This window comes from Coturnix japonica, chromosome 2, assembly GCF_001577835.2.
Source record: "Coturnix japonica isolate 7356 chromosome 2, Coturnix japonica 2.1, whole genome shotgun sequence".
In the NCBI taxonomy this organism is placed as follows: Eukaryota; Metazoa; Chordata; class Aves; order Galliformes; family Phasianidae; genus Coturnix; species Coturnix japonica.
In genome coordinates, this window is record NC_029517.1 from 109,788,205 (window position 1) to 109,803,902 (window position 15,698).

The window sequence follows — 15,698 nt, forward strand, 5'->3', positions numbered from 1 at the left end:
AAAAGTTCTTGGGAAGTTTTCCGACTCTGACATTTTAGAATGAGAAGGTTGTGTTTAGTATTCCATGTCCTCAACCACTTCTGAAAAGTAAGCTAGGAAAAATTTTTACATAATTGCAGTTATGCATAAACAACCTGCCCTACACAATGACCTGCAATAAAAGATACTGTGTGTAGACCTGCAGCACAATCATTTATTAAAGAGCTTCGCCAGATAGTTTCCGATAGTGCATCTCTGTAACTGCAAGGACACACTCAGTGGTTTGATTTGGTTTTAAAAACATCTTTCTAGTAATGTTTCAACATTTGGAGTGAAATTACACATTCCAGCTCTGTCTTTTTATGTTGTCAAACAGCTGCTGCTGCTGCTGCTGTAAGTATCACAGAATCATAAAGTTTGGAGAAGACCCCTAACATCACCAAGACCAACCATCAACCCTTAACCCTCATGCCTGCAGTATCACAGTGTATCGCAGTACCACATCCACAAATCTCTTGAACACCTCCAGGGATGGTGACTCCATCACCTCCCTGTGCAGCCCATTCCTGTGTGTTACCACTCCCTCTGAGAAGAATTTTCCTAACATCCCACCTGAACCTCCTTTGGTACAATGCGAGGCCATTCTCTCTCACCCTATCAATCAAAGTTTGGTCTTAAGTATTAATTTAAATAATGTTTTTAGATAGATCTGTGTGTGTGTGTGTTGTGTGAGCTGATATCCAGGAGAATGCAGAAAGCCAAGATATGTCAAGGGGATCTATGAGTGACGCACGGGACGGACAGTACTTAGAGCAGGGCTGGTACTACCACTGCTCCTCTTCCCAGCACATCATTACAGTCAGCTTCCCCAGGGTATGAGAAAGCACATAGCAAGCACTACAGCATAATTCCTTCACACCAAAAATACATTTTTAGATTGCTCCTCTGCAGCAGAAAACAGTAAGGGCTGCTCAAATTCAGGCTTGCTCTGAAAACAAATGTACTGTCAGGCACGAGCTCCCAGATAAATTACCCTGAGGGTAAAACAGTATTGGAAGCCAACCCATAGACATACCTGTGGGCACATCATGGAAAAGGCAGAGTAGCGTGAATTAACTTAGCTCTCCAAAAATGCAAGTGACTACTTTGCATTAACTTACTACAATGTGATAATTAGGTATTTCTGCACTTCAGTTCTCAGTGCTTCTCACTAATTAGTTACCAGTGCAGTTATTTCAGTCCATGCAATTACTTGACTTGAGAAATGTCACTGCTTCCTAAGTTTCTGAGTCATACCTGTTGCAGCTGGAGCAGAGAAAGATGAGGAAGGTGAGGAATAAGAGCGTTGTCACAGCTGCCAAGCTACCCCACAGGATGACATGGACCCGTCCACTGCTGAGGAAGCCACTGTCTGGTCCCATGATATTAGCGGGAGCTGGTGTCACTGGGGATGAAGAGGCTGCCTCTTGGAGAAGGCTGGCATCTGTGCCGAATGCAGCTTCTGTGTCTGCAGAAAGAGAAATGAGTTTGAAAGTTAACGCAGATTTTGAGGATAATGAATGTGACAACTCCAAATCTGGTAGGAGAGATTTTCAGATGGAGATCTTAGGGAAAAAAAACAACCAGTTTTTAGTGCAAGACAGCCAGCCACAGATTATCTTCAGCTACATTTCTGATGATGGCATAGAACGAACCTTGTCAAATATTAATGCAGCCCATTACATACCTACAATCTCAGCATGAGTAAAATGTAGCACAATATCTCAGTACTATCTCTATACTCGTACTTTGAGGAAGAAAGTTTACAAATCTACTTCAAGGCACAGAGTAGCCTATTTTGCAATGATGTTTGTTCATTCCACTGCAAAACGAGCGTTCAAAAAACAACTACTGCAAAGCTAACATGGTAAGAGTTGCAGCAGGACTTCGTCTCCTATCCCCGTCTCCTGTCTGCAAGGGATTCAGCATTTAAAGTACAATGACAAGTAAGTTACATAAGGCTTTAAAAGGAATACCACAGAAGTCTTTCTTACCGCAGATCAACTCTAATCTGCTAACCTATTTCTGCATGAAATGCTTGTTTTCTTAACCACTGGTCTGAAAAGTAGCAAATCTAAGATAACAACTAAAGAGTAAAGCAGACACTGGTTTCTCAGATCTTGGATAAACAGAATTTTTGCTACAGCACAGAAGCCCTGAATAAAGATTCCGGGTTAATAGAATACATAAGTTTTGTTATTCACTGTGTTATAAACATTTGTACGTATTCTTAATATAATGCAGTGTTGGCTTATGGCAATGTTGAAAATACAAAGGATGGGGAACAGCAGGAATCTCACAAGAAACAGAATTGAAAGCTTTTCTGAAACCCAACGAGATTACATCAACTGGCTTCCCTTGGTCAACTAAACGGATAACTGTGTCACAAAATGAGATAAAGTTCATCAAATAGGCATCAAAGTGGGACTGTCAGGCTCTAATTACTGGGCTCTTCCTTCTTGCCCTTCTTGAAAACTGGGACAGCAGTTCTCAGACACCAGAAATGGTTAACTACCGCTTTTGCAATCAAAAGCTATCCCGTGCTGCCCTCTGGTGAAGCTTTCTGTTAGGGGAAAGGTTCGCGCACTGGTGGGGCGCATTCACACTTCAAAACCACTGCCAGTTGAGAAAACTAATTCTTACACTACATTGAATAGAAATTCCCCTTCTTGTTGGAACTCTCTGTTGCTTTTTAGATATCAGTACATGCAATTAGCGCCTGAATTTCTTACAAGCCTGAGAATGAATGGCCTGGGAAGGTTCAGTGCACACAGGACTCAGTGACCCAGGAGGTTCCACTCTTGGTTTTAATAACAAACTGCAGATACAGACTAGGCAAAGGAAGAAACTGTTCCAACAACTGAACGACTTCAGATGTGAGAACCCAAATACAGAAGGACAAGATGGTCACCGGGATCACAGCTCTCACGTGAACTTTCAGAGCAAGAGCTGTGCTGGGCTTCCTTCTCAGACTGTAAGGTCTCCTACCAGCTCGTTACTTCCATTTCTGGTACTTCCAGTGGGTGTTGTGCTCAAGGTTAGGTCCACAGCAGTGAATTTAACATATCTGGGATAAATGCCTTCTACTGGAGCCAATTGGCATGGCACAGTCTAAGTTAAACTTCTCCATAAAATGGTGTTTGCATCCCAACTGTCCACCAGGAGTGGCTCCTGGCCTGAGATTGCTCATGAGTTGTGCTTGGGAAAGAGCCATTTGACTGCAGCCAAAAGAATGGCTCTGGCTGCCCTAATGCATTTAAAGCAGATTGCTTTTATCTCAGACCAAGAATCTGATGAAAGTGGGTCCTTCTGACCTCAATCCCTCGTGCTAGAACTCCTGCTCTCCTTTTGGTGCTCCTTCACCACAGGTCGTTCCCAGCTCTCACCCAGCCAAGTTCCTTTCATTAGCTTCCAGCTCCCATCCCTCTCCTCCAGTTCTCACTTCTGTTTGCTGCCCGAGGCAATTCCCTCTGTTATATGTGACAAACGCAATGCTAAGATAGCAATAAACACGCAAAATCATTATCTTGTTTTAAGTTCGTGCCGGGTACCTAAGAGTAATTGCACGCCATTAAATGCTGCTGGAGACAACATGTGACAGGACTGCTGTCTGCGCTGAGGTGCTGCTGGCAGAACCTCTCTTTACAGCACTGTGACACCAGGATAAGGCTGTGAGCCTTCTCCAAACACACTGTAGGGAACTTGTAAGACTGGATGGTGTTAATTTTTCTGTCTGTATCTTGCTGTGTTCCAGCTTCTAGCCGATTAGATCTGGAGCCAGCACTGAACTACGCAAACACAAAGACCAAGATCACCTTTACCCATGTCTGTCTACTGCATTTCACTTTGGGGCTGGTGTGCGCAAAGTCAGGACAAATCCTTTCCCTTGACTGATTAATGCTGTTCTAGTACAGTTGCATTTTGAGCTACTTGGCTCAGCAGCACCCATGTAATGGGAACAGTTGAAGACAAAAAGACACGTCTTATTCCAGGCAGTCAAGAACTGCTACAGCAGACCAGCTGTGCACATAATTACTGGCTGGTCCTGAAAGCCCCAATGCTGGAAGGAATTACTGACATGGAGTATGCTGCTGTAGGCTGTCAGATGAGCCTTGCTGAAGTTGTGTGTGCTGTAAGCCTTGAAATAGCTCGTATTTCTGCTCTGCTAAACAGCAGAGTGATGAGGTCCTAATCTAATCCCTCCCGCCCATATCTGTTTTTACAGAAATCACAGCTGGCTTATCAAAAGATCTGTGCACGCTCTATAACAGATCTAACACAATACCGAGTAGTCCCAAACTACTGGTCACTTTTAACCCCTTTTTAAATCTTAGGACTCCCTGTAGAGAGTCCACGTCTCTCTGAAACAATCTAATCAGTGAGACACTGGAACAGGTTGCCCAGAGAGGTGGTAGATGCCCCATCCTCGGAAACATCCAAGGCCAGGTTGAACGGGGCTCCGAGCAAACTTACTGAGCTGTAGGTGTCCCTGTTCATTGCAGAGGAGCTGGGGTAGATGACCTCAAAGGGTCCATTCCAACTTAAAGGATTCTATGATAAAGAAAAAATTAGAGAAGGCCTTTGCCTTCATAAATGCTGATGCACACTGCAACTCGTACTCCTGCTCTGTGCAGCTCAGCTGTGTCAGACCCTGTCACCACAAGGTCCACATCTTCCAAGTTAAACTGACTTGTGCTTCTACGGTTTATTCTCTACTCCTAATGGAATTTAAGCAATGTGTAAACTCAGAGCCATCTTAGGGTACATACTCTTTCTGTACACCTTCCAATTCACAGCATCCAAGCACAGACCATCATAAAATCACGCTTCTGCCACTTGCACTTCTGCTGTCCTACAGCGCATCCCAGACAGCATCACACTTTGCCTCCTTGATTCCCTCTGCCTGGCTTTCCTTGCACTCACTCTGTCACAGCCCTCCTCTCCTCTGCAGCTCCCATTTCTCAACCCTCCCTATACTCCAAAGTTCCATACTGCACGTAACCCCGCAATGTAGGCATACTCAGAAAGACATTTTGGAAAGCAGGAAAAATCAAGAAGGTTATATGAACAATTAAGTCTGTGAATTCAAGAGTTTGCTTCAAGGATGCAGCCTCTTTTCTATTAAAATAGTGGAGGATTTTAGAAAATAAGAGATGTTCCCAGAAAGGTTTTTCAGCAGACTGTAAAACTGGATTTCCAAAGCAGGGAGAGCACAATTGCAAATGAACAAATGAACATGACTATGTCCCAGCACAGCACAGCCCACATCCTGGGGTTAATAAATGGACATAATTATGCATCCAAACTGTCCCGCAGCCAGCATGTTTACTTTGCCACATCCCCAATTCCTCCTGAAGGCACCTTGTGCTAGAAGTCATGTTCTAAGCAAAAACATTTTAAAACCAGCAGCTCAGAGCTCACAGATTCATGCCAGGGTGGGTGACCGCATCACTGTGTGTCACTGAGAACCCCAGCACGGGCAGGGGCCAGGGCAGCGCTGAGGACAGAGCTTCCAGCACAGAGCATCAGCGGGGCCTGGGCAGCTGCCAGAGGATAAACTGATAATGAAGCCTCTGTGAAACAGCTCGCAGGAACTCCACCACATATTTTCCCCAGGCTTCAGCAGCCAAGTAATGACTGTCTCGAACGCTACAGCTGAAAAGCTTTATCTGATGAGTGACCATGCCAAAGATTACAGCTTAATTGTAGCCTATTATTCTCTTTCCCACACCCCCTCAATATCCCATATTGCTTTCTGGCTGCAGTGAGGTAATTAGACCACGATTACTGCATACTTTATAGCATACAGAAATGAAAGCCGTCTTTGTGAAGTGTTTTCCAGCTCTGACACTAATATTCCTGATAGCTGTGCTTTTCCTGGAACCAGATGCCATTTCATACTAAACACAGCCTGCTTACAACTACCCTTTGCTGGTTATAATTCTACCATGCCAAGCCCCCTTTTAGCTTTTGCAGTGCAATAATGAAGCGGTCCGGTCAAACTCAGGTAATAATCACAGAAATAAAGGAATTCCCCCTGACCTGGAAAGCAGCCACACACACAGAAACTGCCTCTGCCATCTGACCTAAAAGACCTCTACAATCCACGGCAATCTCATTCATTTTCAAACCGATGTCTGAATCGGGCCTGCAAAACACAGTGGATAGACAGTACTTTTCCATAGGCTACCTCCGACTTCCAAAAGACCCTGAACTTTCAAAGCTTGCAAAATATGCAGCAGCAAAACACAATGTTCTGATTGTCTGTGATGAAATGGTGCTAGAGAAGACTATAGAAAAACTTCTGTACGTTTATATCTCTAAAAATAGGCCGCTGCTCACACAGACGCTATCTGAATGATCCCAGCTGAGAGGTCTCACCTCTGTGCTCATCACAGGAGAACACCAGATGACTTCCACTGACTAGATACTTCACTTCCACAGTGGCAGTGCTTAAGTGCTTAGATTATGTTAGCTGAGAGATTTAAAAATGCCTTGTAACAGAGCTTTTAATGTATCTTAACTGAGGTCCGTCTAAAATGAAGCACATCATAATCGTTCCAGTTCTGAAAATCTAAAGCAAAAGAGTTTTAAAACTAATAAGCCCAGATTCCTGAATGCCAACAAATATGTGTGTAGTTTCTAGATACAGAAGATGAAAGGAAGGAAGACAAGGGAGGATCCTCGGAGGTAAAGGACAAATTAAATCAGAAGGACTTGTTATATTTGACATTAAATAATCTCAGAGAAGGAGGATTTAGTGAGAATGGAGCCCTGTCATATCCCAACAAGAGAAGCAACAGTCAGTGATTTAGCTAATTAATAGAAAGCGTTCACACTGTCATGCTAAAATGCCAAGATTTCCTTCAGGCTCAAATTTCTTGTTATTCACTCCATTCAGGAAAGCAATTTTTCCACTTTGCATTTGTGCTTCATTAAAAACGCCATCTTAAAAGAAAAATATCACATACACACACATGCAAGGCCTTCTGCATCACTGCAGATCCTGAAGCATTTCTGCTCTATCCAGATAAGGACAATGCAGCACATTAGAGAATCTCCATATTAGTAATTTCTCATGAAAGAAGTCCAAGACAGAGAAGGCTTTGGTAGCTGTTGAAGAGACCTCTGGGAGAGAAGAGAACTGAGAGGAGCTCCTCAATGTTGGAAACACAACTTGGTGGTACTTGAGGGGAGCTGTTGTCTTCAGTCATTAGAAAATAGTCTACATTGATTGCCTATATGGTCTGTGCAGTTGGCAGAGACAAACTTGTGTTTGCAGAGACAATACCTTCAGTCCTGATCAGACTCAGTGTCCTCTTACAGACCAGACTACAAGCTCTTGGACAGTTGGAATTAGGAGGTATGTACAAGGAGGAGCAGGAGAGACCACTGTTTTGTGATGTACCACAGTTAGCAGTTTGAATTCCTGTCTTCAGACACTCATTTGAGTTTACTTTCTTGGCTGACACGTCCAAATGGAAACCCTGACTGCGCATTAGCATGGTGTGAGCAGATCTGATCTTCCATGGCCTCCTGCTGCTCTTCCCTTTAATTGCAATTTCTCTCCAAGAAGAGCACAATGATGTCACTCTGCTGCTCCAATTGGAAGTGGTGACCAGGGAAAAACATGGGGCAATGCAAAAGGCAAATTCCCATGCATCCTGCAGCATCACTTCCCTGCTGAGGAGGCAGAAAGACAAAACCAGTCCAACCCCTTCCTGCCCCCACATTGGCTTCCTGGCATTTTATCCGCTGCTTTCCTGCTGTGAAGAGGGAAACATAAAGCTCTGGGCTTGCTCCCAATGGACTGAGGCAGTAAAATCTAATCTGTGGTCCTGTGGGAATGATCTATGAGCAGGGCTCCCTCCACGCACACCCAAACCCCTCACTCCCTCCTCCGCAGCAAATATGATTATAAGATCTAATGAACTGCAACTAATGCAATTCTGAACGTCTTCACAGCTAATGACAAACAGGTCTTCTCCTCTGAGGCTTAATTGAGATGTTTGGTTCATGTGCTGTAGAGAAGAAACTCTCCACAGAGCTATGTATGAATATTGCATGTATACATCCTGCAAAGCCAGTTGCCTGTCACTTTCCTGAGCTCTTTCTCCTGCCTTCTGGATATTTGATGGAGATACATAAGCTGAAGAGTGCTGGCAGGAAAACACCTCTGAAAGGAAATGGACTTCATGAACTAAGCATGTTCTGGTATCATTGCAAGGAAAATCCCTAGTCTAAATATCTTGTACTAACTACCACTTTGCAACCTGAACTTGGAATAAACAGAGCGTTTCCTCGACAAAAATAATCATAATGCTTAATAAAAAAACCCACCTCTTTGCTTCTAAGCACAAATGGGAAGACAGAATTGGGCTTTCAGCTTGTAAACGTGAACTTGCTCATTCACAATCAACTAAGAATTATATATATATATGTTTATATATATAAATGTTTCCCTTTGCTCCCGTTTACTCATTTTGCTGCCCGTTGGCATCAATTTTTTCAGCAGTGAATGTATTGATGCTGTGAGACCTGCCCTGCCTCCCTGCTTTGCCCTGCTGCTATCGTTAGCACAACTCTAGCAGGCAGACCCACAACATGTGCTCCACTGCAGAGATAAAAACAGCAGCCCTGCTGCAAAGTTTTCCTACTGCTCTGAATGAAGAACTGACAAAGCATTATGACAGACAGCAATTGCTGGTAGGTGAGACACGCGGAGCATCACGTCGCTTCCCACAATCGATAACCAGTCTGCCTTTTTTTCCTTCATTTTTGGTTTTGTGCTGACCCAGTCATTACTTTTTTTTCCCCACAGAAATCCATCTTGTTAAGCCTTTGAAGGCAAAGAATAAGACGGGAATTTGATGAAAACTGAGACCAGATGCAGGATAACTGTTCTCCAGAGAGAGGAAAGAAAGTGAACACAGATCTGGTAAGAAGAGTAGTCTTACAGTGGTGATATACAAGGGGAAAAGCAGACGGCGAGCTTGAAAGCTGTGCACAGGCAGTCAGCTGTAACCACCTCCTACTTGCAGAGCCTGCTGGCTGTGCAGATGTGACCACCACACGGACACACACCACATAACAGCTGCTGCTCCCGCTCTGACACCATGAGGAAGGCCCCACCTCTGTCATTTTGCCTCCCTTGGGTAAATTCACCTGCCCAGCCCTCCTGTCCCCACAGTGCCTCGCTCCTCCTCCCACCTGCAGGCCCAGCTGCTGCTGCTGCAGCTCCATCCATCTTCAGCACTGCTCCACGAGCTACCACCCATCTTTCACCCATCCAGAGGGCTCAGTGCTTAAACCCAGCAAGGCACAGCTACCCCACAGCTAGCTGAGTATTTCTCACCATGTTTGTTTTTACACCCTTCCTCCCCAAATATCTTTCTATATTAATATGTCGATCAGACATAGTCGCATGAAGATCTTAGAGAATTACCAGTACTGATACCAATCACTGATCGCTTTGCTTGTGACCCATTCACATTTGGATACTCGAGTGGTGGGAAAAGGCAGGGCATATCAGAAACAAGAAATACGTGAAGACACTCCCTCAGAAAGAGAAGACTGGGAGGAAATAATAGGACAGCTCACCTAAAATGCGACAAATAGCATCAAGTAACTCACAAGACACAAACATAGATGTGATAATGAGAAATCAGCTCAAGACCATACACTGCTAGAATGAACTCCCCAGTTTCAGCAGCTGGTTATCTTTTACCATTCACCATTACATCACTTTCAGAGCTCTGTTCAGGTCTGATTTTTCTTCACCAAGCAGTGTTTCATCTGCTTTATCTTTATGTTCTGAATCATTTGCCAGGCTCAGGCCTGATGTAAAGCCCTCCTGAACATGGCTCATTTTAAGAGATAACCCAACGCTAATGATGAACAAACCTCTTTTCATTCTCTTCCACTGCTCAGGGAGACAGTTTTATCTTAAAGTAATCAGATTCTGCAGATGGAAAACAGTTTAATGGGGCAGCTTTCTAAAGAAAACAGCCACAAATCAAGAGGGTGACTGTTAGTTACTGAGAACTGAAATGCGTATAGGTTAAATTGATGGCAGCAAATCTAAGTTGGTTTTTGCTTCTGTTGAAAGACTTTCTTGGCTGTGCTGACCAGCCGGGTAACTGCCTGCAGAGCAGAGGTCATCCTGCTCTGTATTTTCTTAGATGCGGCGTCTACTTGATGTGCTACCTTAAGAAAAACAGCCGTGTTATCCTTTCAGACAGTTCTTTCTGAGTTTCAGTAAGACACGACCAGAGAGCTGAGTTTGGAGCAGCTGATGAACCACACGTCTTTCTGTTTCAATGGGTTATTCAACCAACAAGAGAAACACGAGCCTACATTTGGTCTAAAGAAAGCAAAAACAAGAGAATCTCATCACACACTTTATCCCAGTTTCACAAGCCTAAAAATAGCAGAAGGGAACTAATAGATTTTATGTGGGCAAGAATGAGAATCCAGACTAGTGAGGGAGTCTTTATTCTTAGCATAATCCCCCGTTTTGGAATTGCTACACAATGGCAAGCACTGACCCAAATAAATCATGGCTCCTATCCTTCCCCAGTGCATTCAGACAGATAAAATGCTGATGAGCACCAAAAATGTTTTGGGATAAAAAGCAAGCATGAAAAAAGCAAGAGGCCACACAGAAAAATCTGCATGGAAACTGCCAAAAAAAAAAAAAAAAAAAAAAAAAAAAAAAGGAAGAAAAAAAAGCAAAAAAAAAAAGCAAAAGCAGAGCAGCTGGTACACAAATGCTAACAGGCAAAGACAGCACTGCTGGCAAAGGCCGGTGAAGCGAAGGCAAGGGAAAGGCAAAATGATAACTAAAAATGCAAAGGTCTGCCCAATGGGAGGAGGAAGTGAGCCAGTTACCATGGAGTGTCCACTGCTGTCTGGGAAAGACAGCCCTGTGACCCACTTCAGGATGCCAATTTATCTCAGTGCCCAGCAATGGAGCCTCAGGGACACCAGATTTCCTGAGGCATCTCTGTGATGCAGCTTGGCAGCGATGTCAGTGGGGACAGACAACTTGATGCAGGAATGGCAGATCTGTGCCCTGCTGGCACAACAGCCAGAGGCCCAGTGACACAACCTATGGCACTGAAAAGAGGTCCCAGCACCTTGGCTTTAGGTCTTCAGGCAAATGAAATCTGCCCCCATAGACCCACCTTGGGATGGCCTCAAATGCCCCATAACCTCTGCTGCCTGCAGCAACTTGTGGCACACACAGAGGCATCAGGTGTGACTGTGACATCCTCAGGACAACCACAGCACCCGGACCTGGCACAGGACCTACAGCTTCCTGCTTCCCAAAAAGCAATTTCAGACCAGTTGATGGAGGCCTTCACCTCCAATGACTGTAGTGGGTCTGGAGGATGCCTGCAGGTACTTCCCAAAAACCAAGACTCTTAATGTGCAGTTAAGTCCCATATCAGTAATGGTATGCATAAGTGCTACACAGATCTTCTAAAGTCATTGCCTACGCAAGGGCTGAATGCTATTACCATCAAATCCTTATTGGAAGCCTTAAGGATTTACGTAGGGATGAATCATTTTGGTCCAGTATCAAAAAAGCCCCATTTTCTGCAAGCAGAACAATGGCAGAACATCACACTCCTTTCCAGTTGGCATCACAGAAAGTGAATGACCAGACTTTCCAATAGACTCAGTACCACAGAGCCTATAATGTTTAATTATCTGATGGTGCTTAGGACTACAGGTAGAGGAGAAGCAGACAAAACCACATGAATCCGGCTATCATAATGAATATTTAACACACCTCTGTGGAGCATCAATGTGTGTGCTCATACCAACATGGTGTTCAACATCCCCACGCAGCTACAGAAGCCATGCGTAAGCATAACATTAACAAACTGTCTAAAAACTCTGATTCAAAAACACGTTCTTTTCCCTTTACGAGCCTTTTAAAACAAAATATTCATTTCCCTGTACATTTCCCCCATTAAAATTTTATCTTACTGTAAAGAGATAGGTACGCAGGGAACTTCTGGCCCCACTCTGTACTCAGTTGCTGTCATACTGAAAGCAGAATGTGGTCCCCTCTGTGGAATTACCTGCAGCTCTAGGTTTCTTTTTAGTTAATGCACTATTAACATACGCATGTTTCTACATGTTAAAATATGAGGACTGCAATAGAAGCAATTATTTGCCCTATTAAGTTACATCTAGGTAAAATAAATAATAAAGCCTCTTGTTACCCAGTTAGTGAGACCAGAAAAGAATAATAATGTAGGTACAAAAAAATACTGAGACCTTAGAAAAAAAAATACACAAAATATTCTTGCTGCAACAGAATTTCACAAACTTTAAGTCATGCCACATATTGCTTTGTTTAGGCTGATCTCCCTTTGCCTTTATTACTGGTGTGCCACTATGAAAATATATCCAGGTACCCTGTGGTTAGAGCTAAGCATTAGTTACTATCTTGTGAAAGTCAGCTGACATTTAAATGTCAGCCTTCAGTATGAGTCTGCTGAGATTTACTATCTTTTCAGAGTAAATCTATTATACTTCAGTAAATAGATAGGGTATAAATAAAGTAGTAGCTCTGCAGAGTTTAAAATAGGAATTGCCACTATATTAACAGGCTTATGGCAATGTTACTTACAAATGTTTGTTTTAAAGTCTCAGCAGGCTCATCCTGATGCCTATGGTGTAAAACCATCTGCTGAACAGACAGAATCGATCTCTGAGCGTGTCCTGCTCGGTTTGTAAATTTACCTACTGTGACTAAGTACATAACTCATTATTAAAAACAGTCAGACCTGATCTTTCCTGAGGGTAAACTAATGCTTCTCATCATCCTTTAAAAAAGGAGATAAGGAATAGGTAAGGCATTTAAATAAGAGACATTACATGAAAGGTTTACTCCCATGACCTGACTCAACATGCCAATGTGGGCTCCCAATCATCTTTGCAAGATAATTATAATTCATAATTGGCACTTCTTAAGCATTTTCACAGAGCTGTGTAAATATTGACTAATTAGCCACACAAAAAGCCTGTGGGATACACTAACTTTTTTTTGTATCTCAGCAATTTACTGGGGGAAAAGAAGAGCCTTTCCTACAGGAGGGGTTGAGCAGGAGGGGAGGTTTCCAGTCTGATGCCTCCCGCTCAGTCTACGCTGCTCTGACCTCTGATGTGTCATCTGTTCCTCTGCTCTGAGACCTGGATAAGATCTGGAAACGGACCAAACCTCACTTAAACATCCAAAGTTTGTGTTAGATATTAGGAAGAAATTATTTAACGTGAGGATGCTGAGGCACTGGAACAGGTCATCCAGAGTAGATGTGGGTGCGCCATCCCTGGAGGCATTCAAGGCCAGGTTGGATGGGCAGCCTAATCCAGTGGGTGCCCACCCTGCCCTTGGAGTACAGGATATTCAATATATTTCCAGCCCAAACCATCCTCTGATTCTATGATTCTTTCTACTGTGCACCCACAATAGAGGGTAAAGAAAGCATGGAAGTCCTGTTGGAGCCTCCAAGAGGCCCTATCTTCACTGTGTAGTAAAACACTGAAGGTAAAGTTGACATCAGTAGCCTAGAAGAAAAGGCTAAAAATGGAGGGAAGATCCTCCATAAAAATGGAGGCCTACAAAGTCAAATATGTCACTAAAGACTCAAATCCAGCTCTTCATTATAATTGCCCTTATGAAAGGAATAATTAATTAGTAGCATCTAAGGTTTTCTGGTTTAAAGCACCAAAGTCTAATGATGACTTTATTCCAGAGCTTTGTTAATAAACACCATGTTGAGGGGTGATAAACAGGTCTTTTCCAAATAACAGCATTATCACAAGCATATAACGTAAACAATTATACACAATTTAAATCATTTTTGTTTGTTGTAATCCTGCTTTGTCTATTAAAGCCATTGGTTATATGTTGTGTCTAATTTCAGCTACAATCTCTTTAGGGCAAAGATTGCGTCCCTGTGGTTTTGTAAAGCCTCATTCATAGTTAAAATGGCACATAAATTAATTAAGTAAGGAGAAATCATGAACTGCAGGAATTTATTCTGGTTTATCACGAATTCACAAATGAGGACTTTAAAATGGATTTAATTATGATAATATCTTCCAGTGATCTGGTTATCTTTTGTTGTTTAGGCATAGTGAGATGCCTTTTAGCTTATCTCCGGCAACTACCTGGATAAAAATAACAACAGTAAAAAGCAAATTAATGTGGAGCCTGGTTCAGTACTAAGTTCAGTGTTATTCCATTCTGAAGCTCATTCTTAATGTGTGAGTACTGTAACAGAGCATGAACTTGATGGTATTTTAACTATGGTGTTAATTATCTACTCTGTGCAAGGCCAGACAAAACAAATGGCACGAGTAGAGCAGGACTGGGAGCCCCGTTGAGCAGAATTCATCAAGAAACTCCCAAACCAAAGAAGAAAAGATAAAGTGACTCAGGCCACATTATGAATAAAGGGCAGAAAGAGCTTCTGTACTCAGTGATTTTATGTTGGTAGAAAGAATGCAGAAGCAGCGAAATAAATAATATTATTTTCTATGACATTCAGCTCCTTTCCTTTTAAAACCTGAATAGCTCACTGATTGTGTCACTGAAATAAGGCATTCCAGGCCACCAGTCCCTGCTGCCCGCTGTCACTTGGCTCATGCCACCTCAGAAGCAAGCACTGTAGGCCAAGGCCAGCCCCAAAAGGCACCTTTGAAACAGAAAAGGCTCCTGAGCTAGGTTGTTCCATGGTTGTTCTATGGCCAGGGACACTGAGGGCTGGAAAAGGGGCAGGGGAGCATGGCTACAGCCCATCGGTGGCAATATGGGTAGGGAGATAGGCCAAGACACCCACATCTCTGCTGAAACTCCACATAGTATAATCTTTTGTGCCATCTTTCACCTCTGGAGGACTTAGAGAGTGAAAAAAAAAAAACACACAAAAAAAAACCAAAAACCACAAAAAAAAAACACAAAAAAACCACAAAAAAAACCAGCAATTTTTATCTCTGTATAGAAGGAAGCCTGCAAAAGCAAGCATTCATCCTGCTCTGAGCCTTTGACGAGTGGCTCAAAGGACCTCAGGTCACAGCTGAGTTCTCACACTGCAGCTAGCAAGTCAATGGAAAGACAGGGCTGCTTTGGTCTTTAAGAATAAAAGACGAAGACCAGGCTAAGTAGCTCTTTTTAGGCACATCAGTATCCATCTACAGTACATGAAATCAGCAATACTGGTAAAATGAGCTGATAAATTGTCCTGGGCAGCCTTCTGTCCTGACAGACAACTCCACACACCTGTAAGGTCTGAGGTCTGTTTCCTATGGCTGGAGCATTTAATTGTGGATTCCCACCAAGACCAAGAAGACACTTCAGACTCATTGGATTTCTCACTGCTCTTTTTCTTTTTGCTTAACAATACTAAAACCTGTAAAGAAAACAGCAAGTGACATCAGCCCTGTGCAATAGGTTGGAAAATGCACCCATCTGCACAGAGTTAATAACACATCCTAAAACGGCCATTCACCCTTGAAAAGCATTAGCATTTAATAGCAGCTGCTCATCCTTTGAGTGCAGAAAAGTGTTGGGAAGAGGTGCTGAGAGGCTTTGTCCTAGAATTACATGTCAGTGCTTTAAACATGATGTGAGGAAATTATTTTAATTGCCTGTACCAGCC

General features: G+C 43.1%; 1 protein-coding gene across 4 annotated transcripts in view; it reads right to left on the bottom strand.

Moving 5' to 3' along the window:
* Positions 1 to 15,698, bottom strand: part of PAG1 (phosphoprotein membrane anchor with glycosphingolipid microdomains 1) — a 90,433-nt gene that overhangs the window by 15,328 nt on the left and 59,407 nt on the right. For all 4 annotated transcript variants that reach the window (XM_015855849.2, XM_015855850.2, XM_015855851.2 and 1 more), the window contains one exon: positions 1,276 to 1,486. In XM_015855849.2, coding sequence (XP_015711335.1) covers positions 1,276 to 1,400 — 125 coding nt within the window. In that variant the 5' untranslated portion in view covers positions 1,401 to 1,486. The remainder of the gene's footprint in view (positions 1 to 1,275; positions 1,487 to 15,698) is intronic.